Genomic DNA, 20,910 nt, shown 5'->3' on the forward strand with positions numbered 1-20,910 from the left:
CCATTTTAGTTAACATGTTCTTTCTTGTTCTGCCTTTGAAGCAGAAAGGTTTTGTTGTTATCGTCTGTTTGTTTTAGGCAATCAGAATTAAGTGACTTGTCCAAGGTCACACGGTTAACAAGTGTCTGAGACTGGTTTGGAACTCACTCCTCTTGACTCCAGGGCCGGTGTTCTATCTACTATATCACCTAACTGTCCCAGATAGAGACTATTCTTGATTAAATTAAGGGTTAAGGATGAACTTTACACTGCCATCAGCAAACCCAAGAGGTTCCATGGATCGATTTCAAGGGTTCTGTGAACTTGAATGAGGAAAAAAAATACATGTTTTTACTGACCTCTAAGGAAAATTTAGCTTTTCCTTCAATTATTTAAAAACATTATTCTGAGAAAGGAGGTCCAGAGGCTTGAACAGACTGCTCAGGAGGTCCATGGTGTAACAAAGGATTATCATGCCTGCCCTTGATGATCATTGAGGTTCCTTTCAGTATTGAGATGCTATAATTCAACACCATTAAAAAACAACAAACCATAATAGCATCAACTATTATTCAGCTATAGCTGACCTAAGGTTTTAAATATAATACCATGATACAATGCTGGCAGCATAATCCAGGCATTTTTCCCTTAACCAGGATAAAGTTCCAGCCCAAAGTTGGTTCCCCCTTTACCCTGGGGCATGCTTCTGGGCTGTCTCACTTACAGCCAGATAGCAAGTATTGGATAATATAAATATATATTTTTAACAGCCTGAACCTTGCACAAATAAAAAGGCAGTTCTGCCAAAGGTGATATAGCGCACACACAAAACAGCTTTCAGTGGTTATTTTTTCATTGTTCTCTTGCTTTGGAGTATCTTGCTTACTGTTCTTTTTTGTCACTATAACGTAAGGTTAACTACTACACAACACTTAGGAAACATTTTTAAACTAAGGCAAAATGTACATGTGGTTTAAATAAGCTCTGATAATTTTTTTTTGCAAAACATTGTAATCCATCCAGAATAAGCATTGGGGGGCAAATTATGGGGCAAAAACAAAACAAACCCAAACTCTTCTGTATCTGTCTGTATTCTTCACAAGTCAGAAAATGTCAGAGTTCTGGACATTGTATCTGCTTTTCTAAAGGGTAGTTGATATCTACATTCATTGAAGTCCAATCATAGGAACTATTTTTCAGTTCCATGATATATAACCATGGGGCAGCTAGGTGACACAGTGGGTAGAGCCCTGGCCCTGGAGTCAGGAGGACCTGAGTTCAAATCCGACCTCAGACACTTGACACTTACTAGCTCTGTGACCCTGGGCAAGTCACTTAACCCCAATTGCCTCACAAAAAAACAAAAACAAAACCCCATGATAAATACTCATGACTAATACTGATCTCACTAATCACACCAAGGGAAAAAGAATAGCTGAATTAAATGGCGTAAAAATTCCAGGAATTAGGTAGGTGAGAGATCCAGTGTTCTCTGCTTTCGTCAGACCTCCTGTGGAATCTTGTTTTTAGTTGTCGGCACCATGGCTTAAGAAGTATATGGGCAGGGCAGCTAGGTGACACAGTGGATAAAGCACTGGCCCTGGATTCAGGAGGACCTGAGTTCAAATCCAGCCTCAGACACTTGACACTTACTAGCTGTGTGACCCTGGGAAGTCACTTAACCCTCGTTGTCCTGAAAAAAGAAAGAAAGAAAAAAGTACATGGGCAGCCAAGATAGGGAAGGGCCTTGAGTCCATGGCATATGAAGGTTGGTTGAAAGAACCATTGGAGACAGGAACCAGGAGAAATAATAATAATAACAATAATAATAAAATGTATTTTATACAATATATTGTAGATAATATTTTTATTATACTAATTGTTATTATTATTGCTAGCATTTGCATAGCACTTTTAAGGTTTGCAAAGAACTTTACATGTATTATCTGATATGAACCTGGTTATGTGGAAAAGGGATTAAATATATCATTTAGCCTGAGGTAATGAGCAGAAGTTTCATAGAGTAAAAGGTACTCTAAATGACACAAAAAACTATCCAATGATTAGAGCTATCCAAGAGTGGAATGGATCCCCCTCATGGAAGCTCTAGAGATACAAAGATATGGCATAACTCTTGCTCTCTAATTTAACAATATAATTGTTAGGTGTGTTTTCTTGAAGATTCCTTTTATATACAAGCTTGGATGCCTATTGAGTTCCCTTTTATTTCTCAAATTCTGTGATTCTGTGAATGACCCATGGTCTTATTTTAAATGTTAACTAATTAATATCACTTATTTTATTATAAAATTTACTTACTTTAAACATCACTCCAAATAACAACTTCCTTCTCCTTCAAAGTTTTTTTCTGTGTTAACTTGCCTCCAAATCTGTAACCTCCCCCCAGAGTTACACTTCTACATTTCCAGCTTTCTGCTGGATCAGTCAGATGCCCTATTGCTACCTTAGATTTGTTGTCTAATACTGAATTCCTCATCCCTTAATCCTGTTCCTACTTCCAGTTTTGCCATTTGTTGTGGCACTACTATTCTTCACTCACACACACAACTTTGAAGTCATCTGTTACTTTTCAGTCTCCCCCATCCCATTCATGCACGCAGTTTATAAGACCTATGATTTCTATCTCTTCCTTCTCTTATCTTCCTTCTACTTGCACTGTAATCCCATAATTCCAGGTCCTGTCCCTTTCCCTAGATTATTCTCCTAATGGGTTTTCTTGATTCTAGCCTCTCTCTTCAATCAGTTTTTCACATCTCTAACTGATTATATCACTGTTCTGACTCAAAACCCCTCAACTGCTTCGCATTGCCTGCTGAATTCTAGAATTCAAGGATTTCTGCCATTTTACTGCAATTTACATATCCAACCTTATCTCTTACCAGTTCTCTTTCTTCCACTCAAATTGGAGTAACCTCATCCTAAATTCTCTTTTTCTCTTCTTCATCCTTTCCCTCTTTCAAGTCCCAATTTAGGTGTCACCACCTTCATGAAGCTGTTTCCTGAAATTGCCCACTTTTCCCTAGGTAAAAATGAACTCTGTCCTCTCACATTTCTCATAATGTTTTACCTGGGCTTCTATTTTTATTATGTTCTCTCTTGTGTTATGTTTGTGTGTGCAGAGAAGGAGTGGTGGTCCTTCTCCCACTTGCCCCATTACATTGTGGGTTCCTTGAGAGTAGGCTCTCTTATTGATCTGTCAATCTACAGCTTAACACAGCTCCTCACACACAAAGACAATGATTAATAAGTGTTAGTTCAATTTAATTTTTAGAACTGGAGCCATAGAACCATGAACTCTGAAATAACCTTTAATTTACTGTTTTCATACTTTTAATAGAGAGCATTTTTAGTAATAGAAAATTCTATAAAAAGTGCTCTGATCACCTACCAAAAACCTAGAAGCTGGCTGTGTGTCCCTGTGTAAATCATTTTACTTCTGTTTAATCTCAATTTCCCCAGCTGTGAAGTGGAGATAATAATAGCACCTGTTACCCAGGATTGTTGTAAAGATAAAATGAAATAGTATTTGTAAAGCACTTAGCACAGTGCCTAGCACATAGTAGGTACAACATAAATGTTAGCTATTATTATTACTATTATTATTATTATTTATCTATTCCCCTCTCCATGTCTCTCTCCTCTTTCTGTCTACCTACCTATTTGTGATGTACTTAGCCCCAGTGTGGAGGATAAATAAATTATATACTATTTGAAGTAATTAAATTCATGGGGAGACAAGGTGTATGGGTTCAACTGGAGGTTTCCCTTGGTTATCAAAAGCTGTGGTAGGTAAAAGAGCACAATTTCAGGAACATTCTATGGAACAGGACAAGATTCAAGCTCAAACCTGGTTACTGACTATATGTACAGGAAACTCTTGAATACTCTTTACTAAGTTTTAAGGCGGTTGTAGTCTCTACTTATGAAAAAACTGCCCACACCATTAAAATTACAGAACCTTAAAATGTTGAAGTACATGTAAATACAGACATATACACAAATTTATAATCATGGAAACAAAATTGGTAACTTAGAATGAGGTACTGATTTATTATCTGTATACGTAAGAATACTTTGTATTATGAAGTTACTAGACAAGGAAAAAAAACATGGATGCTTAAAAAATGATTGTGCCAGTATCTGGAATTTTAAGCATACCATCTTGTTTAGGAGGTCTTTTAAATTGTAGTACATATCAGATGCTTCTCAAAACATTTTATTTTTGCTAAGCTTTTAGGCAGTTTTTTTTTCTTGCTCTGATTTTCAGGAAATATTCTTTTGCAAGTCTATAAATCTGTAAATTTCTAAGTATATTCTTTGGTTCCAGGATGTAGCCAGTAAAGGGAATGAAGAGGTGGGGGGAAGTATGTGTGTATGTGTGTATATATGTATATGTATATATTCCTATTACCCTCCCGCACTGGAAAAGAAAAGGGAAAAAATATATGTGTGTGTGTGTGTGTGTGTGTGAAAATAGATTTTTGCTATTATATGTGTGTATATAAAATAAAAATCTATTTTCTCTTCCTTCCCTCCCCCACTGGAAAAAAAAAAGAAAAACTAAATCCTTATACTAAATATGCATAGTCAAGTAAAACAAATCCCCACATTGACCATGTCCAAAAAAAAAAAATGACTCATTCTCCACCTTAAGTTTATCCACATTGTAAACATAAGCAGGATAGAGCACCAGCCCTGAAGTCAGGAGGACCTGAGTTCAAATTCAGCCTCAGACACTTAACACTTACTAGCTGTGTGACCCTGGGCAAGTCACTTAACCCCAATTGCCTCACCAAAAAAAAAGAAAAGAAAAGAAAAGAAAAAGTAAACACAAGCAACTTTAAAGGATTTAGCAGCTTGGATCAACTAAATGACCAAGCCAAGCACCTGTATTAAAACTGTCTATCATTCCATATGTAGAGGAGACATTGATATTTATACGTATATACATACACAAACAGATAGATGATAGATAATAATAATGATGATGATGGTGATAGATGGTAGAAAATAATGATGATGGTGATTGGTAGATAGAAAGTAGATAGGTGATAGATGATAGATAATAATGATGATGGTGATAGAAAGTAAATAGATGATAGATAGTAGATAGAAACAGATCATCTATTTATATATGCTACATGGAAACAAAGCTTCACACATACAGCTTACACTGACTTTTCACTTCATATTTTATGTGACCTTTAACTAGTTATTTTTTATCATGTGGTATTTTCAAACACTTAATATGAATAGACATTTAGAAAACATTTAACTGTTTCCAAAAACCATCCATGTCTAATCATGGTTCTGTCAGGAGGTAACTGATGGAGGTCCCCTAATGAAGTAGAAGAAGGAATACTGAAGTCAGCTTCTGATGTTAACTAGCTGTATGACCTTGGCTGAGGCCCTAGACTTTTCCGGACATCATTTATCTCATCTGCAAAGAAGGTTTGAATGAGGTGATTTCTGAAATCTATCTCACTTCTGTAATTCTTTTGGCTAATTCTGCTACCAACTCCTCACATTTATATGGTGCCTTATGCTTTCCAAAATATGTTCTCATGCAAGGCACTTTTTTTTCCAATACCAAATGTAAATGTGTTATATACCAAAAAACAAAACAAACCAAAAACTGTTTAAAGCATAACAAAAAATGAGCAAAATCTTCCAGGATCTTAGACCTGATATTTCTGTTTTCAGTGGGAATGTGGGACAGGGCCTGGGGATTAGAGCTTGGAGGGAGGAGATACATTTGGGAAAACAAAAAAATCATATGACAGTGCAGACAAATCACTAAATACCATCACAGAGTTAGAGAAAGACATTTTGGAAATAGGCATTTGCACATATAAAATAGTCATATGCTGTTTTTTTAAACCCTTAAGCTTCCCTTTTTATGCTACAAGAAGACATATAACAATAGCAGTTCTGTTGAACACAATTCCATTTCATCATTTCTGCTAAATGCAAAAAGTATCACAGTCAGCCTTTAAAGAAATACAAATAAATAAAAGGCCAAAACAGGATGTTACTGCTGCCTTCCTTATGTCAGAAAAACATTTCCTTTGCTTCTCAGACAAAAATAGGCTTGAATTGTTGAGTCTTTGGTTTTTTTTCAGTACATAGTTCAGTACACTTTCTTCCTTTTCCCTACTCTCCCCACCCCACCCAAGAGGGTGGTGGTAAATGTTTAATAGCCACCTTTGTGGAAAAATCAAAGCATGTATGTGACGCACTTTTAAGGTTAAAGTCCATTATTAACATTTTCTCCATCGCTTTCTTAAGTATAGACACCCAACAAACCAATAAATCAAGGCCTGATTTATATAGCTTTGAGGATTTCTGAGGTGTAAATGTTCACAATGAAAAATTAACAATTGAATCTCACAAGCTAGTTTGAGCTGACTCGAGCATAGCACTGCTCCCCCACCCTCCAGCCCCCCATTATGGGCTTCAAGAGATTCTGGGTTTTCAAAGATTATGCCCTTGGAGCCCAAACTGCGGCAAGGGAAGATTTTCAGATACAAACCCAGCAAGGGATTTTTGCATCTGCTATTTTATAACCTGCCTGGCTGAGTTCAGAGATCAGCTACCAGGTGATGATTCTTATGGGCAGAGTAGTAAGTCATAATGACCTTCTTTTGAATTTCCAAAGAGTTGTAATATACTTAAATGATGAGAATATCCATATTAATGAAATCATATATTTTTAAGCAGGAGATCTTAAATTGGCATCTGTGAACTTTTAAACAAAATATTTTGATCACTGTATTTCAATATGATCAGTTTCTTTTGTAATTCTATGGATTTTATTTTATACAATTTCCTTCCTTTCTGCCACCACCCCCCCCTCCCCAGTACTTACCATAGTGCTTTGCACATGACAGAAGCTTAATAAAATTCATTGAATTAAATTGATGACAAAGAATGGCAGGAACCCTTGCTGACACATGGCTGATTTCACCATCAGAAACAGACTACGTGTATAACATAGTATTCTATATGGATACCTGTGTGGATATTGCAAATCTCTGTTGTAAAAATGATTTGATTTCTAAGTAGGTGATGAGGGAAAGAATACTTTGAAATAAGAGGACATGAGAATTCTTGGAAAGGCCTTCTTAGAGTTTCTGAACTTGTAAAATATATTTATAACTGTGCTTCAACATAATTGCTTTCCTTTGTATTTCTTTTCTACACTAAAAACATTCTTCCAGTAAGGGATCCATAAGCTTTACTAGACTGTCCTTAGACACAAAAAAGGTTAGGTACCTTGGCAAGAGGTAGCATTTGAAGTAGGCTTTAAAGGTGTTTGAAGTATTTCAGTAGTCAAATATGGGGGGAGGGTACACTCTAGACACATGAAGCAGTTTGAGAAAACTTGTTATATTTTTGATAGAAAAGCAAACAAACAAACCAGGAACAAATGTGATAGCTATTGATTAGGAGAGTGATGAAGAAAATTTGAAATATTAACATAATAGTGTATTATCACATTGTACGAGTGACAGATATGAGGAACTGAAAGAAATAGAGGAAGATTTACATGAAGGAAAATTGGATGAAGAAAGCAGAGCCAATAGAAATATATGAATGATGAATAGAATGGAATGAATAAAGGTAACTTTAAAAAGCAGCTTCATCAGATTTAATACAATGACAAATCTTTGCATAAGTCCTCAGACACAGTCCCTTTGTCAGTTTTTTCTTAAGTCTTTTTCTTTGGTACAAAGGAGGATTTTATGGGGGAAAATGACTGACTTAAAAACAAACCGATAAACAAGATCTTTTCTCCAACTCTTTTATAAATTATCAGACTATTAATTCTTTCTCCAACTCTTTTTAACTATGTGACTAGGACTTTGAGTGTCGGTTTCTTCATCTGTAGAATTGGGAAGAATACTTATTCTGCTACTTGCCTCAAAAAGTTATGAGACTCAAATGAGAGAATATGTCTTAAGTTTATGAACAACAGGTTCTTGTATGCATTTAGTTCTAAACCATTATTATCTAACCTGTACCTGGATCTTTTTTTTCCTATTCTTTTAATTCACAACTAGATAATTTTGATAATTACTACTATTTAGTATAATTCAAAATCTGGAAGTATAATACTTGCATCTTTCTTTTTTTCTTTTTCATTATTTCTCTGAGTCTTTTTTACCTTTTAGACTTACATATCAATTTTATTTTTCTCATTCTATAAATTATATCATTGGTGGTGTGATTAGTAAAGCATTAGATCTTAAGATTTATTTTAGATATATTGTTAAAACTTATCTCAACTTAGTCATGAACTCTGAATATCTTTCCCTTTTTTAATTCATAACTTTTTCCTCAAAAGTATTCTATAATTGAATATATATTCCCTGTTAGTTGTGTAAACTTGGGCAAATCACTTCATCTATTTTGATCTTATCTATAAAATTAGGGGGTTGGATTTAGTAATCGCTAATGTCCCTTCCAACTCCAAATTTATGATTATATTTCAGTTAATGTTTTTTGGTTATTGATTCTCTCAGGTTTTCTAAATAAGCCATCATAAGGCCTGAATTTTATCACATTTCCATTTATTATTATTAAATTAATTAACATTCTATAGAAGTAGTATTTAAGTATGTGCATTTTCTGCATTTATTCATAAGCTCTTTATGCTCTAAGTTATCAGTCCCATACTTATTTGAATTTCAATTAAATTGTTTTAGTAAACTCACTTAGTTCCATATGTATATATGTATGTATATATATATCATTATTTTTCTAGTATACTGTTCAATTATATAACTTCTTATTTATGTTTCTGTTTAATTTATCATATACTGAAAATGTGATGTTGAAATCTCCTACTGTTGGTATCTAGATCCTTTTGCAATTGCAAATCATTAATCCTTTCCTTAAAATTTTAATTATTGGGCCATTAGGTATGTATATATTTAATATTGATGTACTTTTGGGGGCAGCTAGGTGGCGCAGTAAATAAAGCACCGGCTCTGGATTCAGGAGGACCTGAGTTCAAATCCAGCCTCAGACACAACACTTACTAGTTATGTGACCCTGGGCAAGTCATTTAACCCTCATTGCCCTGCAAAAAAAAAATATTGATGTACTTTTTCTGCCAGTGGTTTATTTAATAATGATAGAGTTTCCACTGTTCTCTCTTTATTTTAATTTGAAATTAACTATCCAAAATGAGGATCGCATGCCCTGATTTTCTAGGCACTGTTAATGCACAATAAAATATTTTCCAGCCTCTCATTTAGAATCCCCAGTGGTCTTTCAGTCATAGGTATGGTATACACTCACCTATAGTAAACTGTAGACTTATTGGAGCTTGTCCTTTTTTCCATTTTGTTATCATTTTCTTTTTATGTTTAATCCATTTACATTGAAATTCATAATTGTTCATACTAAGTTCTAATTTTTTTCTTAATAATAAAATATGAGATCTTTCTTACTTCCCTTTCTTTAGTCTAATACATTTTACTGTTACACACAGATATTTGCTATAACACCCCATCACTCAACTAGCATTTTTAAGTACATACTATAAACCAAGCACTGTGCTAAGTAAAAGAGATACAAAGAAAGGCAAAAGGCAGTTCCTGCTCTCCAAGAGTTCATAGTGTAATGGGGGAGACAATATGGAAACAAATATATGCAGGATAAATTTGGTATGAACTCAGAGGGAAGACATTAAGATTAAAGAGGATTGAGGAAGGAAGGAAGAAAACAAGCATTTATTAAGCAACATCTGTGTACCAGGCATTATGACAAATGCTTTGTAAATATCTCATTTGAGCCTCACAACGACCCTGGACGGTAGGTTCTATCATTATTCTCACTTTACTGATAAGGAAACTGAGACAGAAAAGTTAAGAGATTTAGCCAGGATTATTTTACTAAGGAAGGGTCTGAGGCCAAATTTGAACTCAGATTTTCCAAACCCTAGGCCAAGTACTATATCAATTTTGTGCCACCTAGGCTTCTTGCAGAGGGTGGAATCCACCTATAACCATTAAGTTAATTTTTTGTTGTTTGATTTTTTTTTTTCAAGACTTGACTTCTTTATCTGCCCCAGGTTGGAAGTGTAGCAGCTAGTCATAGGCTGACCCCACTACTAATCAGCACAGAAAATTTGACCTGCCTCTTTTCCAACCTGAACCAGTTTGCCTTTTCTTAGGCAACCTGGTGGCCCCCTGCTCTTGGGGCTTCCCATATCAGTGCCAGACAGTGAGGGCACCCCATCAGCTTAGTCCTACTTAACTTAGAACATCTGAATTCACACCATCCACCAGTCTTGCCTTCCTCAGTAGTAGGGATTATAGGTGTGTAGAGAGCAGACCCAGCTTTCAAAGCCATTTTAATTTTTTTTTAACATTCGTTCCCAGCACACTCCTAGAACCCAGTTTTCTAGATCAACTCAGTTATCACAAAATTTTCCTTTAACTACTTAACAATTTATTCAGATTCCTACTTTAATTAGAAATGAGTTTAATTCAATGAAATACAGTGCTCATCCCAGTGACCTGATTGATCCCATTAATTCTATAGACTGTTTTTTCTTGGTTTTTAGTGTTGACGCTTTTTCTTTCTTCTCACCTCCCCTAAGCAGGAGTGTCCCTTTTAAGATTACTCATTTCCTCTTCTCTGTGTTGAATATTTGAATATTGTAAATGCAGCAGCTAAATAGGTAGAATAAGTGCTAAGTATATTTCAAACTCTCTTAATTCATCTATATAGTACATTCTGCCTCATTTATCAAGCATTACCTGGTTTAATTATAAATGCTGTAGTCTGTAATAGTATAAATAATGAATTTCAATGATACACATACCACTTTCCCTCTTCCCTTATCACTTGATATTGCCACAAATTCTAACAGTCCCATTGAATTTGTTTACTCTGAAAAACATTCATATTTTCTATACTCTGTTCTTTTCTTGCAATAATTCCAGATCATAACTTCCCCAACTCTTGTTTTACTGTCACATAATAGTATTTTTCTCTCTTCTATCATTATAGATAACATTGTCCAGTGAAATCTGAATTGGATCACTAAGATATGTGAGGATATTTTCTTAGCCACTGTAAGGCTATTTCTTTTTATCCCTGTAGCTCTTGAGTTCAGTGTTATTTTACCCAGATGAGTAGAATCTGATGTTTCTCTTTGAGGGTGCCTAGTGAATCCAATAGATTTGCACCATGTCTCCTGATCTTACTAATTCTGGGAGGGGGTCGGGGAATTGAGCAATTTCTTGAAAATATCATGGTTAAATTCTTTATCTTCATCCCCCCCCCCCAGGTAATCTCCCCATTTTTAGATACATTCCTGACCTCTCTTCTCACTTTGTCATCTTTGCTTGTAAAATGTCTCTCCCCTCCCCTGCCCCACAGTCACATTGTCCTATGTTATTGCTTTGTTACTTCTTTTTTTTTTTTTTGCTTCTGCTACAAATTGGCCTTTCAGCCTGAGGATTTGATTTCTCATTGATTCTGTTCCTTTATTCAAAGTTTTCATTTATTGGGTCATTGTGGAAATTAATCTTTCCCCCCCCCTGTTTATAGTGTCTTTTCTTGTGAATCTTTTTATCCATATATTTGTTCATTGTGTTGGAGGTAGTTATTACCACCACTACCACCATTTCCCCCACTCCCCACCCCCACTGTTTACTGACTCCATTATTATTTCCTTTTCCTTATCCAAAAAAATATACTCTTTTGAGGCTCTTTGGATGCACTCTCTCTCTTTTCTCTCCTTCTCCTCTCATTTATTTTATTCAGGAATTTTTTTATTCATACAGGGTGAATTGAGGAAGGCTGCTTTGTAAGCTTTTAGTCTTTTTAATTTGTTTTTAATAGATTTTATTTCAATCTTTTGTTTTTACGTCACTGGGATTTCTTCCTGTATCTCTTTCCTTCTCCTGTCTCAGAAAGCCATTCTTTATTTAAAAAAAACTTAATTCTGAAAAATTACTTCTAAAATATGATAGCAGATATGTATCTATGGCTAGATGGATGGATGGATGGATAGATAGACAGATAGACAGACAGCACTTTTTAAATAGATTTAGAGCTGGAAGGGTGTTTAGAGACCCTAATATAATAGATAATATAACTCCTCATTTTATAGCTAAGGAACATGGGGTGTCCAGGGAGATTAAGTGATTTATCTGAGGTCACAGAGCTAGTAAATGATAGAACCATGATTCATACCTGCTTCTTTCTGGATCCTCACTATAGCCCTTTGAGATAGGAGCCACAGGTGTAACTATCTCCATTTTTATGGATGAGGAAACTATAGATCAGAAAAGTCAAGTGATTTGCTCATTCTCATTTTGCTAGCAAAGTGTCAGAGGTGGGTTCCATACCCAAGTCTCTCCTGACGTCAGATCTTTTCTATTATGCTTTGCTGTCCTTCTCCTTATAAAATATTAACCATACCTGTCTTTCAATTTTAGTGTTCTTCTTATGTTTCCATCTTGCCTTACAATAAGTACATAAAATATGTTTGATGTTTTCTGTGACTGCATTCAATTTTTAATAGGTACATGGGATTGTCCCATTATGAAGGTGCCAAAATTGAATTTTAATAGAAATTATATTTTCAATATCTTATTTGCAAAGAAAAATGTCTATAATAGATGCTAAACTCACAGACTGTGTATTCTATAACATAGAGACTTTTTTACACAAATATGTCTGCATACGAAACTTATCCATAGTTATGTATAATACCTTCTTAAATTATTTTAAATTTTTGCATGTCCTCTAAAATACATCTACCTAAACTGTTCATATCCTCACTTTAGGGTAATCTCACCTCTTCCTCAGTTTTCCTCCTTTATGAAACTGAGATAACCTTAATTGGCACAAAAAGTTGCCTTGAGGACTAGGGAGGTGAGGGTCCCACTGAATTTTGCCCTGGTCAGAGTATATCTGGAACACATTAACAAAAGTTAATGGATTGGGGGGCAGCTAGGTGGCGCAGTGGATAAAGCACCGGCCCTGGATTCAGGAGTACCTGAGTTCAAATCCGGCCTCAGACACTTGACACTTACTAGCTGTGTGACCCTGGGCAAGTCACTTAACCCCCATTGCCCCGCAAAAAAAAAAAAAAAGTTAATGGATTCCCTGACATTCGATGACTTAACTAAAGTTCCCATTTCCTAATTGTTCTAGCACCATCTTTATAATTATCTGATTGCAATAAGTTCAGTTCTGGTTGCCTCATTTCAAGAAGACTATATTATAAACTGGAAAGTCTCCAGAAGAGGACAACTAGGATGGTGACTCGGGATAATGTTATATGAGGAATGGGTGAAGGAAATAGGGGTGCCCAGCCTGGAAAATAGAGGATGTACAAGGAACCTTGATAGCTAGGTTCAAATATTTGAAGTGCTATCCAATGGAAAAGGAATTTGAGTTATCTTCTTCGGGCTCGAGCCTTCTTTGTCTTAAAGGATAAGCCAGGAACAAGGGGTGAAAGATACAGCGAGGCTTAAATTTAAATTTAATGTAAGAAAAAAATCTTCCTAAACAAGTAAGAGCTCTCTAGAAATATCATGTGTTGCTTCTGGAGGTGGTGAGTTCCCCATCACTGAATGTTTTGAACCAATGCTTTGATGACCATTTGTTGGACACTTGTTATGGTTTGGGTTGGACTAGGTGGCCTCTGAGGACCCACCTTGGGGATTCTGTGATGCTCTGATAACAAAATGAGACAATAGGGGTAATATTAAGTTAATAGTTTCGAAGTGCTGTAACAACATAAGGAAAATGAATTTATGACTTTGGTAAGCAACTTCAATTTGCAAATCAATTAAAATGGGTCAGCTTCCTGCTTACTTAGAAACAATACTACACATTTAACTACCTCGTTTCCTTATACTTTACAGCTTTTAAAGTGTACTAAGCCAAGTTGTCATAGCATTCCATCATCAGAGTTGCAAAATTAGACCCTGCAATGCTGTAAAAGTACTGCATTCCCTGTCATTCAGTAACTTAACTCAAGTCTCCATTTTCTAGTTGTTCTAGCACCATGTTTATTAATCATCTTATTGCAACAACATATTCTAAAGCCATTAGTAACAATTGGTTTTTACCCAAATAGCTTTTCCTTAGGTTCTAATAAAAAACATAGTTCCCGAACTTTAAGTGACTTTTACCTGTGACAATGCAAGCTTTTCAACATTTCAGCCTAGTCCCTGAATAAAACTTTTTTTCTTGGCCTGGGAAAAAAAAAATCAAGAAAAAAAATTAATGCAGCAAAATATCTTCTAATTCACTGCTGTTTACCCTGTGGTGTTTATTTAGATTCATGCTGCTACCATGATGTATTCCCACCTCACAGGATAATGAACCTAGATTTTATTTCTGTTCTTTGCCCAGACTTGTACAGCAGGCAAAGTGTCTGAAAATCAAAGGAAAAGAAGATATTGACTTGGATAATTTGTTCAGAGGTAAAAACAAAAAAATATGCTTTTTTATGGGGAATTTCTTGGAGGTTTTTTTTGTTTGTTTGTTTGTTCAACTGCCTTACTGAGCTCTGTGGTGGAAAGAGCCATTAGATGGGGAATAGGAAGACCTAGCTTCAGTTCCACTTCATCTTCTTAGTAAGCAAGTCATGTTAGAGTTTCAGTTTCATCATCAATAAAATAAGCATATTGGTTTTTAATCTTTAGATGATCTCTAAGGCCCCTTTCAACTACAAAATTCGGCAGTTCTATAATTGCCCACACTGAAAGGAGTGTCAGACTACATACTCTATTAAAGAGGACCATCAGAGTAAAGTAATTCATGGTAACATCTACCTTTGCCTTCTGTATATAGAGCATGATAACCAAAGTATCTCTGATGTTATTGCAATAGGTCAGGACGAAAGCATCTGTACATATAATCTCATCTATTGGGTGACTTCTAAGATACCTTACAATGCTAAAATTCCCTGATGCTGTGATGCTAGCTTAGAAATGCAGAAAAGAATAGACTTGCCTTAAAAAAATAAATAAACTCTTAAATGCTGGAGGATGTGTTTATAGCTATATCCAGAAGACATTTTTGTTGGTTCTCTTTCCAGTCAGGGCTCAATAAAGATATCTTTTTGTGTATCACTTATCATATCAGCATAACAAATCAGTTTCTCTTTATGTAGCTTTAATTCAAATCAGAATGGAAAATGTCATAGGTTGATATTTCAGTAGTAAGGATTGCAAAATACTTGTGCATTTATTACTCATCTGAGCCTCACAGCAACACTGTGAAGTGTTACAAGCATTATTATCTCCATTTTAGAGAGGAAATGGAGACCTGGAGAAGCTCAATAACTTGCCTAAAGTCACACAGCAAGAAAGCCTTAGACAAGGGAGCCCTACCTAGGTCTCTCCTCATTCCAAATCTACCACTCAATCCACTCTGAGATGCTGGTTACTTTAAGCCATTTTTTTTGTATCATCATTAATTAATCAACACTTTTACCCCTCTGGCTGAAGTGGCTTTCTACCCTATGTGTATCTCCTAGAGCTCCATAGGAAACCTTTCTCTGCTATTGTAGATGAAAATGAGATGCAAAGTTTTCTACTGGCTTAACCTAGAGTGCATTGAAATTAACACAGCTGTGTGGTTCAGCATTTCCCTTTCAGGAAGGTAATACCCATTAGACTTTTCTGAGGAGAAAAAGAAAGTATACTTGGCAGTCATTGAACGAGAGGGCTGGGATTCCTGCGAGCATGCTAGCCTATTTCTGCTCATCACAGTAGGGAGTGAAGCACAGCTTGTGGTCCAAGGAACAGCTCTTGATTGCATCCCAACCACAAAGAAGAAAATGGAGGGCTGATAAAATACTGTGGCTCTATTATGCGCGCTCGCTCTCGCTCACTGCTCATTCTCTCTCTCTCTCTCTCTCTCTCTCTCTCTCTCTCTCTCTCTCTCTCTCTTTCTCTCTCTCTCTCTCTCTCTCTCTCACACACACACACACACACACACACACACACTGTCTATATAGCCGAGTGGAGGCCGAAACCTTGTTTTAAAAAGGAACTGTTAAAAAAAAAAGAGCATGGTCCCTTGATAAAATCTTGACATCCTTATCTTTAAAAAGTACCATTTCTGAAAATAATATAAGAGATGTTTAAAAAAAATTCTAAATCAGTTTTCCACAAGGTTTGGAACATCTTGACAAAGTAATTATATGTATTTATTAAAACACACAAACACGTGGTCACATGCACACAAACACCCAAATCTTTTTTACAATTCATATAGTAAATGTAGTAATGAGGATAATCCTTATAAATAGAAAAATATATTTGCATAATGTGAAAAAATGAAATCTATTTTAATCATTCAGTACATACTCGTTCTCTTCATCACTTTAAAAAAAATAAATTCTTGGCCATATGTTTTTCTTTTCTCCAGGCATTTACTATTTTCTTTGGTTTGAATATTTTAAGATGCTGGATCCACAGCTCTATGGCTAAGAATTAAAAATCATTTGATGGGTTCCTTTGATGGGTTCATGAGAACATTGGACTTAATGTCACTGCTTTGTTCCTTAATACTTATGTGACCTTGGGCAAGTCTCATAACCTCCCTGGGTATCAGCTTCTCATCTTTTAAAATGAAGGGATTGAACTAAATGGCTTCTAAGGTTTCTTCCAGGACTAAATTTGTTATGCTCTTGGCTCAAATCTACATAAAGTAGAGACTAATGGTATTCAGGGATAGAAGTAATTTAGCATTGTATTATCTATGTATGGTCATGCTAGCAAGCCTTTCTTTGGCTAACCTAAATGCCTTTTAGTTCAGCTTAATTTCATTTCTTATAATTTTTCCCCTTCCCCTCAAACATGAAAGAAAATGATACTGCCTTCCCTAGTTCTTAGACTACTCCTTTTCCCTTGTATCAAATTGTGAAGAGGGATATAATTTCTGCTCTTCTGAACGCAAGTTTTTATAATCAAATGAAGTTGTTTTGTTGCTTTGGGAGCTTTTTGGATTAAAAAAAAAAACAATCCTGTTATTTTATTGGTATAGAAAACCCTTGGGTAAGAAGACTTCCTCCAGTAATGTGTGTTTCAGCATCTTATCTTCACCATACAATCTCAGGCAATCACCTAGAGCCCAGAGGTTAAAAACCTTGCCTGAGGTCACATAGCCATGTGTTAAAAGGTAGGACTTCAGCCAACATCTCCCTGGTCTATGGCTGGCTCTCTATCAGCTCCATCCTGATTATTCCTTTACATGTCATTAATTCTTTTTTTTTTTTTTTTTAGTGAGGCAATTGGGGTTAAGTGACTTGCCCAGGGTCACACAGCTAGTAAGTGTTAAGTGTCTGAGGCCGAATTTGAACTCAGGTCCTCCTGACTCCAGGGCCGGTGCTCTATCCACTGCGCCACCTAGCTGCCCCCCATTAATTCTTTTTAAAAAATTTAAATAATAGTTTATTCTCCCCCTCCCAAAGTAGGTGGAATTAATAGTGTTTATTCTTTTCCTTGAAATACTTTTTTTCATCTAGCATTTTTTTTTCATTTTAGGCATATTTTAGATTTTGAGTTACACATTTTTATTCCTAAAGCAGTTCATTCACTACAGTATCTGGACTTGGCAGATATTAAAAAAAAATTGCTGAAATGCTACCAGATTTTCAGCCAGGTATAGTTCTAAGAAAATCAGAATCAGTGTTCCTTCATTTCTCACAATAATGTATAAAAATAGCTTTGGATACATGAACATTTTAATTAGGTTCAGGATTGTAAGGAATTAATTAAGAAAGCAGGGTTTTCAGAAGGGAGTTTTGGTAGCAAAATGGACAGAAGTAATTTGAAATTTAAAAATAAAGAAGTGCCACCCACTCTTCCTGCCAGAAGGTAATATCTAAAGTAATTGAGAGGTTTATCTAAGGTAAACATATCAGCAAGACCTGATAGCCACAGATAAGCTGAAGGGATGCTCATGATAGCTGTTCCTTATTTCCTTTGCCAAAAGATTTGGAAGGATTTCAGTATCTTACTTGGGGGATTGTATTATATCATTCACATACCAGCTACATTGGGCCATATCACTGCATAAAACAAATCTTTGGCATATAGTTGGAAGTTTATTACATTCTTCTTTCGGTTTCTTAGATTTGTTCCAAAACTGCTCCAAAGTGAATAATATTATAATTATCTATTTATTATAGAAATTGAGTGACTATAAAAAAAGCCATGAATCTTTGGGGTTCTGGTCAACTAGAAATCCCCTCCCACTCTTCCAATAATGGCAATATTGCTACTACAGGTTACTTAGCTCCTTAGTACCAGCAACAAGAAATAGGTTACATCATTCTTTCCATTGTTGCTTTTTGTTAGTGACCAAACAGAAAGTTATGATCATTTAGTTCTTGGTAATTCATAAATAGTATTTCAGTGCGTGTATCCATCTCTCCTAATTTGAATAATGCACAAATAAGATAATTTATTTGAAATATTAATAGCCTAGAAATGGTTTGTGTTTGGGTGTATATGTCTGGGGGTGGGGGTATTAAAATGTATGATGTCTGTCATATGACCTGCCTAACTAATGCCACTGAATCATTTGCCTGCTAGTTTACTGTCATAGCTTCTTGAGTTCCCTACCTATACCACCAGTCATGAAAACTAACTTTCAGAAATGCACAGAAAATGAGCATTGGGAGAAAGGAAATAGAGTCTGTAATTTTGGAGTTTCTGTTATTTATGACTGTGGGATTCTGGTAGAATGATATTAACACTCCTAAAATTTCCACTTACTTGGAGAATATTGGAATTATTGGGTGGACTATAAAGAGAAGCATCAAAAATTTTATTTATTGCTAATAATAATAAGTTTTGTCACAACTGATTTTTATTTCATCCATGTGGCATCTCCCCTCATTCTAACAAACTGCCTTTCCATAACTGTGTATAATTTTACATGAATGAATTATTGTTGTCCTTTTATTATTTAATATTGTTATATTTTTTATTATTGTTGTCATCATTTCTCATTTTATTTTTCACCTTTAGTCAATAAGCAATACTTAGGTGTGTTGAGCAATGATCTGAGTACTGTGGATAAAAACAATTCAATGAAAGATTCTGTTACTCACATATACACATATGTATATGTAATTAATGTATATATTATATATATACACATATCTATCCATTTACCTACCATAGGACTATATACAACTATAGACTATATAAAAGTGAATAAAAAGACAGGTGGGTTGAGAGGATAATAAATTATGTTTTGGATATGGTGTATTTTGAGATGGCTCTGGGCCATCCAGTTTATAATATCCAATAGGCATTTTTTGAATCTTTTTTTTTCCTTTATTAGTTGATGACATTTACATGTTAGGAGTACAGCCTGGCCCAGGAGGGGAAGGTAGGGAGTGGAGAGGGAATATCACATAAAGGAGGAACATGGTAGCAGAGGACAGTGGAGAGGGATGAATTAAACTGGGAGCCTTGATGGTCTGAGGGAGATGAGAAGCAGTTGAATCTTAGATCGAACCCTTGAGGGTGATGGAGATAATGCAACTCCAAAGGTCAGGGCAAAGATGGGCTGGATATGTAAATATGGATATGTATATAGCTATAGATAGATGTATGAGTCATCAAAAGAGATTAAACCCATGGGAGTCCATGGAGGGGTACAAGAGAAAGGGAGATAGAAAGAAGGGATGGAGGGAGGGCATGATGGTAGAGTTGAGAAGAGAAGGTTTGAAGCAGTTTCTGGGGAGAAACTCAAAAAATCAATTAGAGGGGGGAGGATTGGTAGGCTTTGGCGAGGCCCCACTAGAAGTTGGCTAACATGAATTTATAATATATGTAGTCAGAAGTTTTCCAGCTCCATTCAGCAACACATGGGTGGGAGTTAAGGAAGTGGATAGATGGTAGGAGTAATCCAGGGCTGAGGTATGGCAGGGGGTGATCGGCTAAAAGGATAAGGGATTCAGCGACTGAAGAAAGTATAGAATTGAATTGGTGAACTCATATGGTTGAGATTGGCAAGGGAGAAAAGTGAGTTAAGCAGAAGGTAATACCATGAGAAAATGTTGAGGGATTAGAGGTCTCATGAGAACAAAGGATAGATTTAGGAGGATTGAAGTACAAGGAGAGATGGAATGATAAGAGCTTACAGTCAGATAGAGGAATATCAGAGTTTTTGATTAAGGAAAACGTTCCAATACTAAAAGAACAGCAACAGCAACAACAGCAATAAGATATACATAAAAGCATAAACTTTTAAAAGTAAAATAATGGAATAAAACTTTTTAATTCCTTCTTTCCTCTCACTTTCCACTAACAACTCCCCTATACATACACACACACACACACACACACACACACACACACACACAGAGGTAACCATTCCTTGTAACAAACATGTATAGTCAGTCTGGACATGGTCACCTTTACCTTCAATCCTTGCTGCTGGGGAGGCTGAGGCAGAAGTTCTGAGTTGCCATAGGGCTAAGCTGATTGGTGTCCATACTAATTCTGCCACCAAAAGAGGGACACCCTAAGAGTAGAGGGCCAACAGGATGACTGAGAAGCAAACCAAACCATGTTGGAAACAGAACAGGTCAAAACTTCAGAGCCAGTCAGGAGAGAGATCAAACCTGTGAGTGGCTACTGTACTTCCAGCCTGGATGAGACAGACACAGTTCATCAAGCAAAATGAATCAATGCATAGCTACATCTGAAAATAGTGGGGGGTTTTGTTTTTTTGTTTTTTGTTTTTCGTTTTTGATTTTGGTTTTGGTTTTTGCAAATCCTGCATCAAGGATATACCCAAAGAACTGTGAGCCCTCCTTTGGTAGAATACTCTTCCAGCTGTCCAATCTCTTGTCTCATTCTCCCTCTGTTAGTATCTCACCTCCTTTTCTAGCCATATAAT

At 35.8% G+C, this 20,910-nt stretch overlaps 1 protein-coding gene across 1 annotated transcript in view; it reads left to right on the top strand.

The window, feature by feature from the left end:
• The window catches only part of L3MBTL4 (L3MBTL histone methyl-lysine binding protein 4), a 536,490-nt gene that overhangs the window by 357,644 nt on the left and 157,936 nt on the right, over positions 1-20,910 (top strand). Inside the window, exon 16 of the mRNA XM_043991609.1 lies at positions 14,392-14,462. Within this exon, the coding sequence (XP_043847544.1) occupies positions 14,392-14,462 (71 nt within the window). The remainder of the gene's footprint in view (positions 1-14,391; positions 14,463-20,910) is intronic.

Source organism: Dromiciops gliroides, chromosome 1 (assembly GCF_019393635.1).
Source record: "Dromiciops gliroides isolate mDroGli1 chromosome 1, mDroGli1.pri, whole genome shotgun sequence".
In the NCBI taxonomy this organism is placed as follows: Eukaryota; Metazoa; Chordata; class Mammalia; order Microbiotheria; family Microbiotheriidae; genus Dromiciops; species Dromiciops gliroides.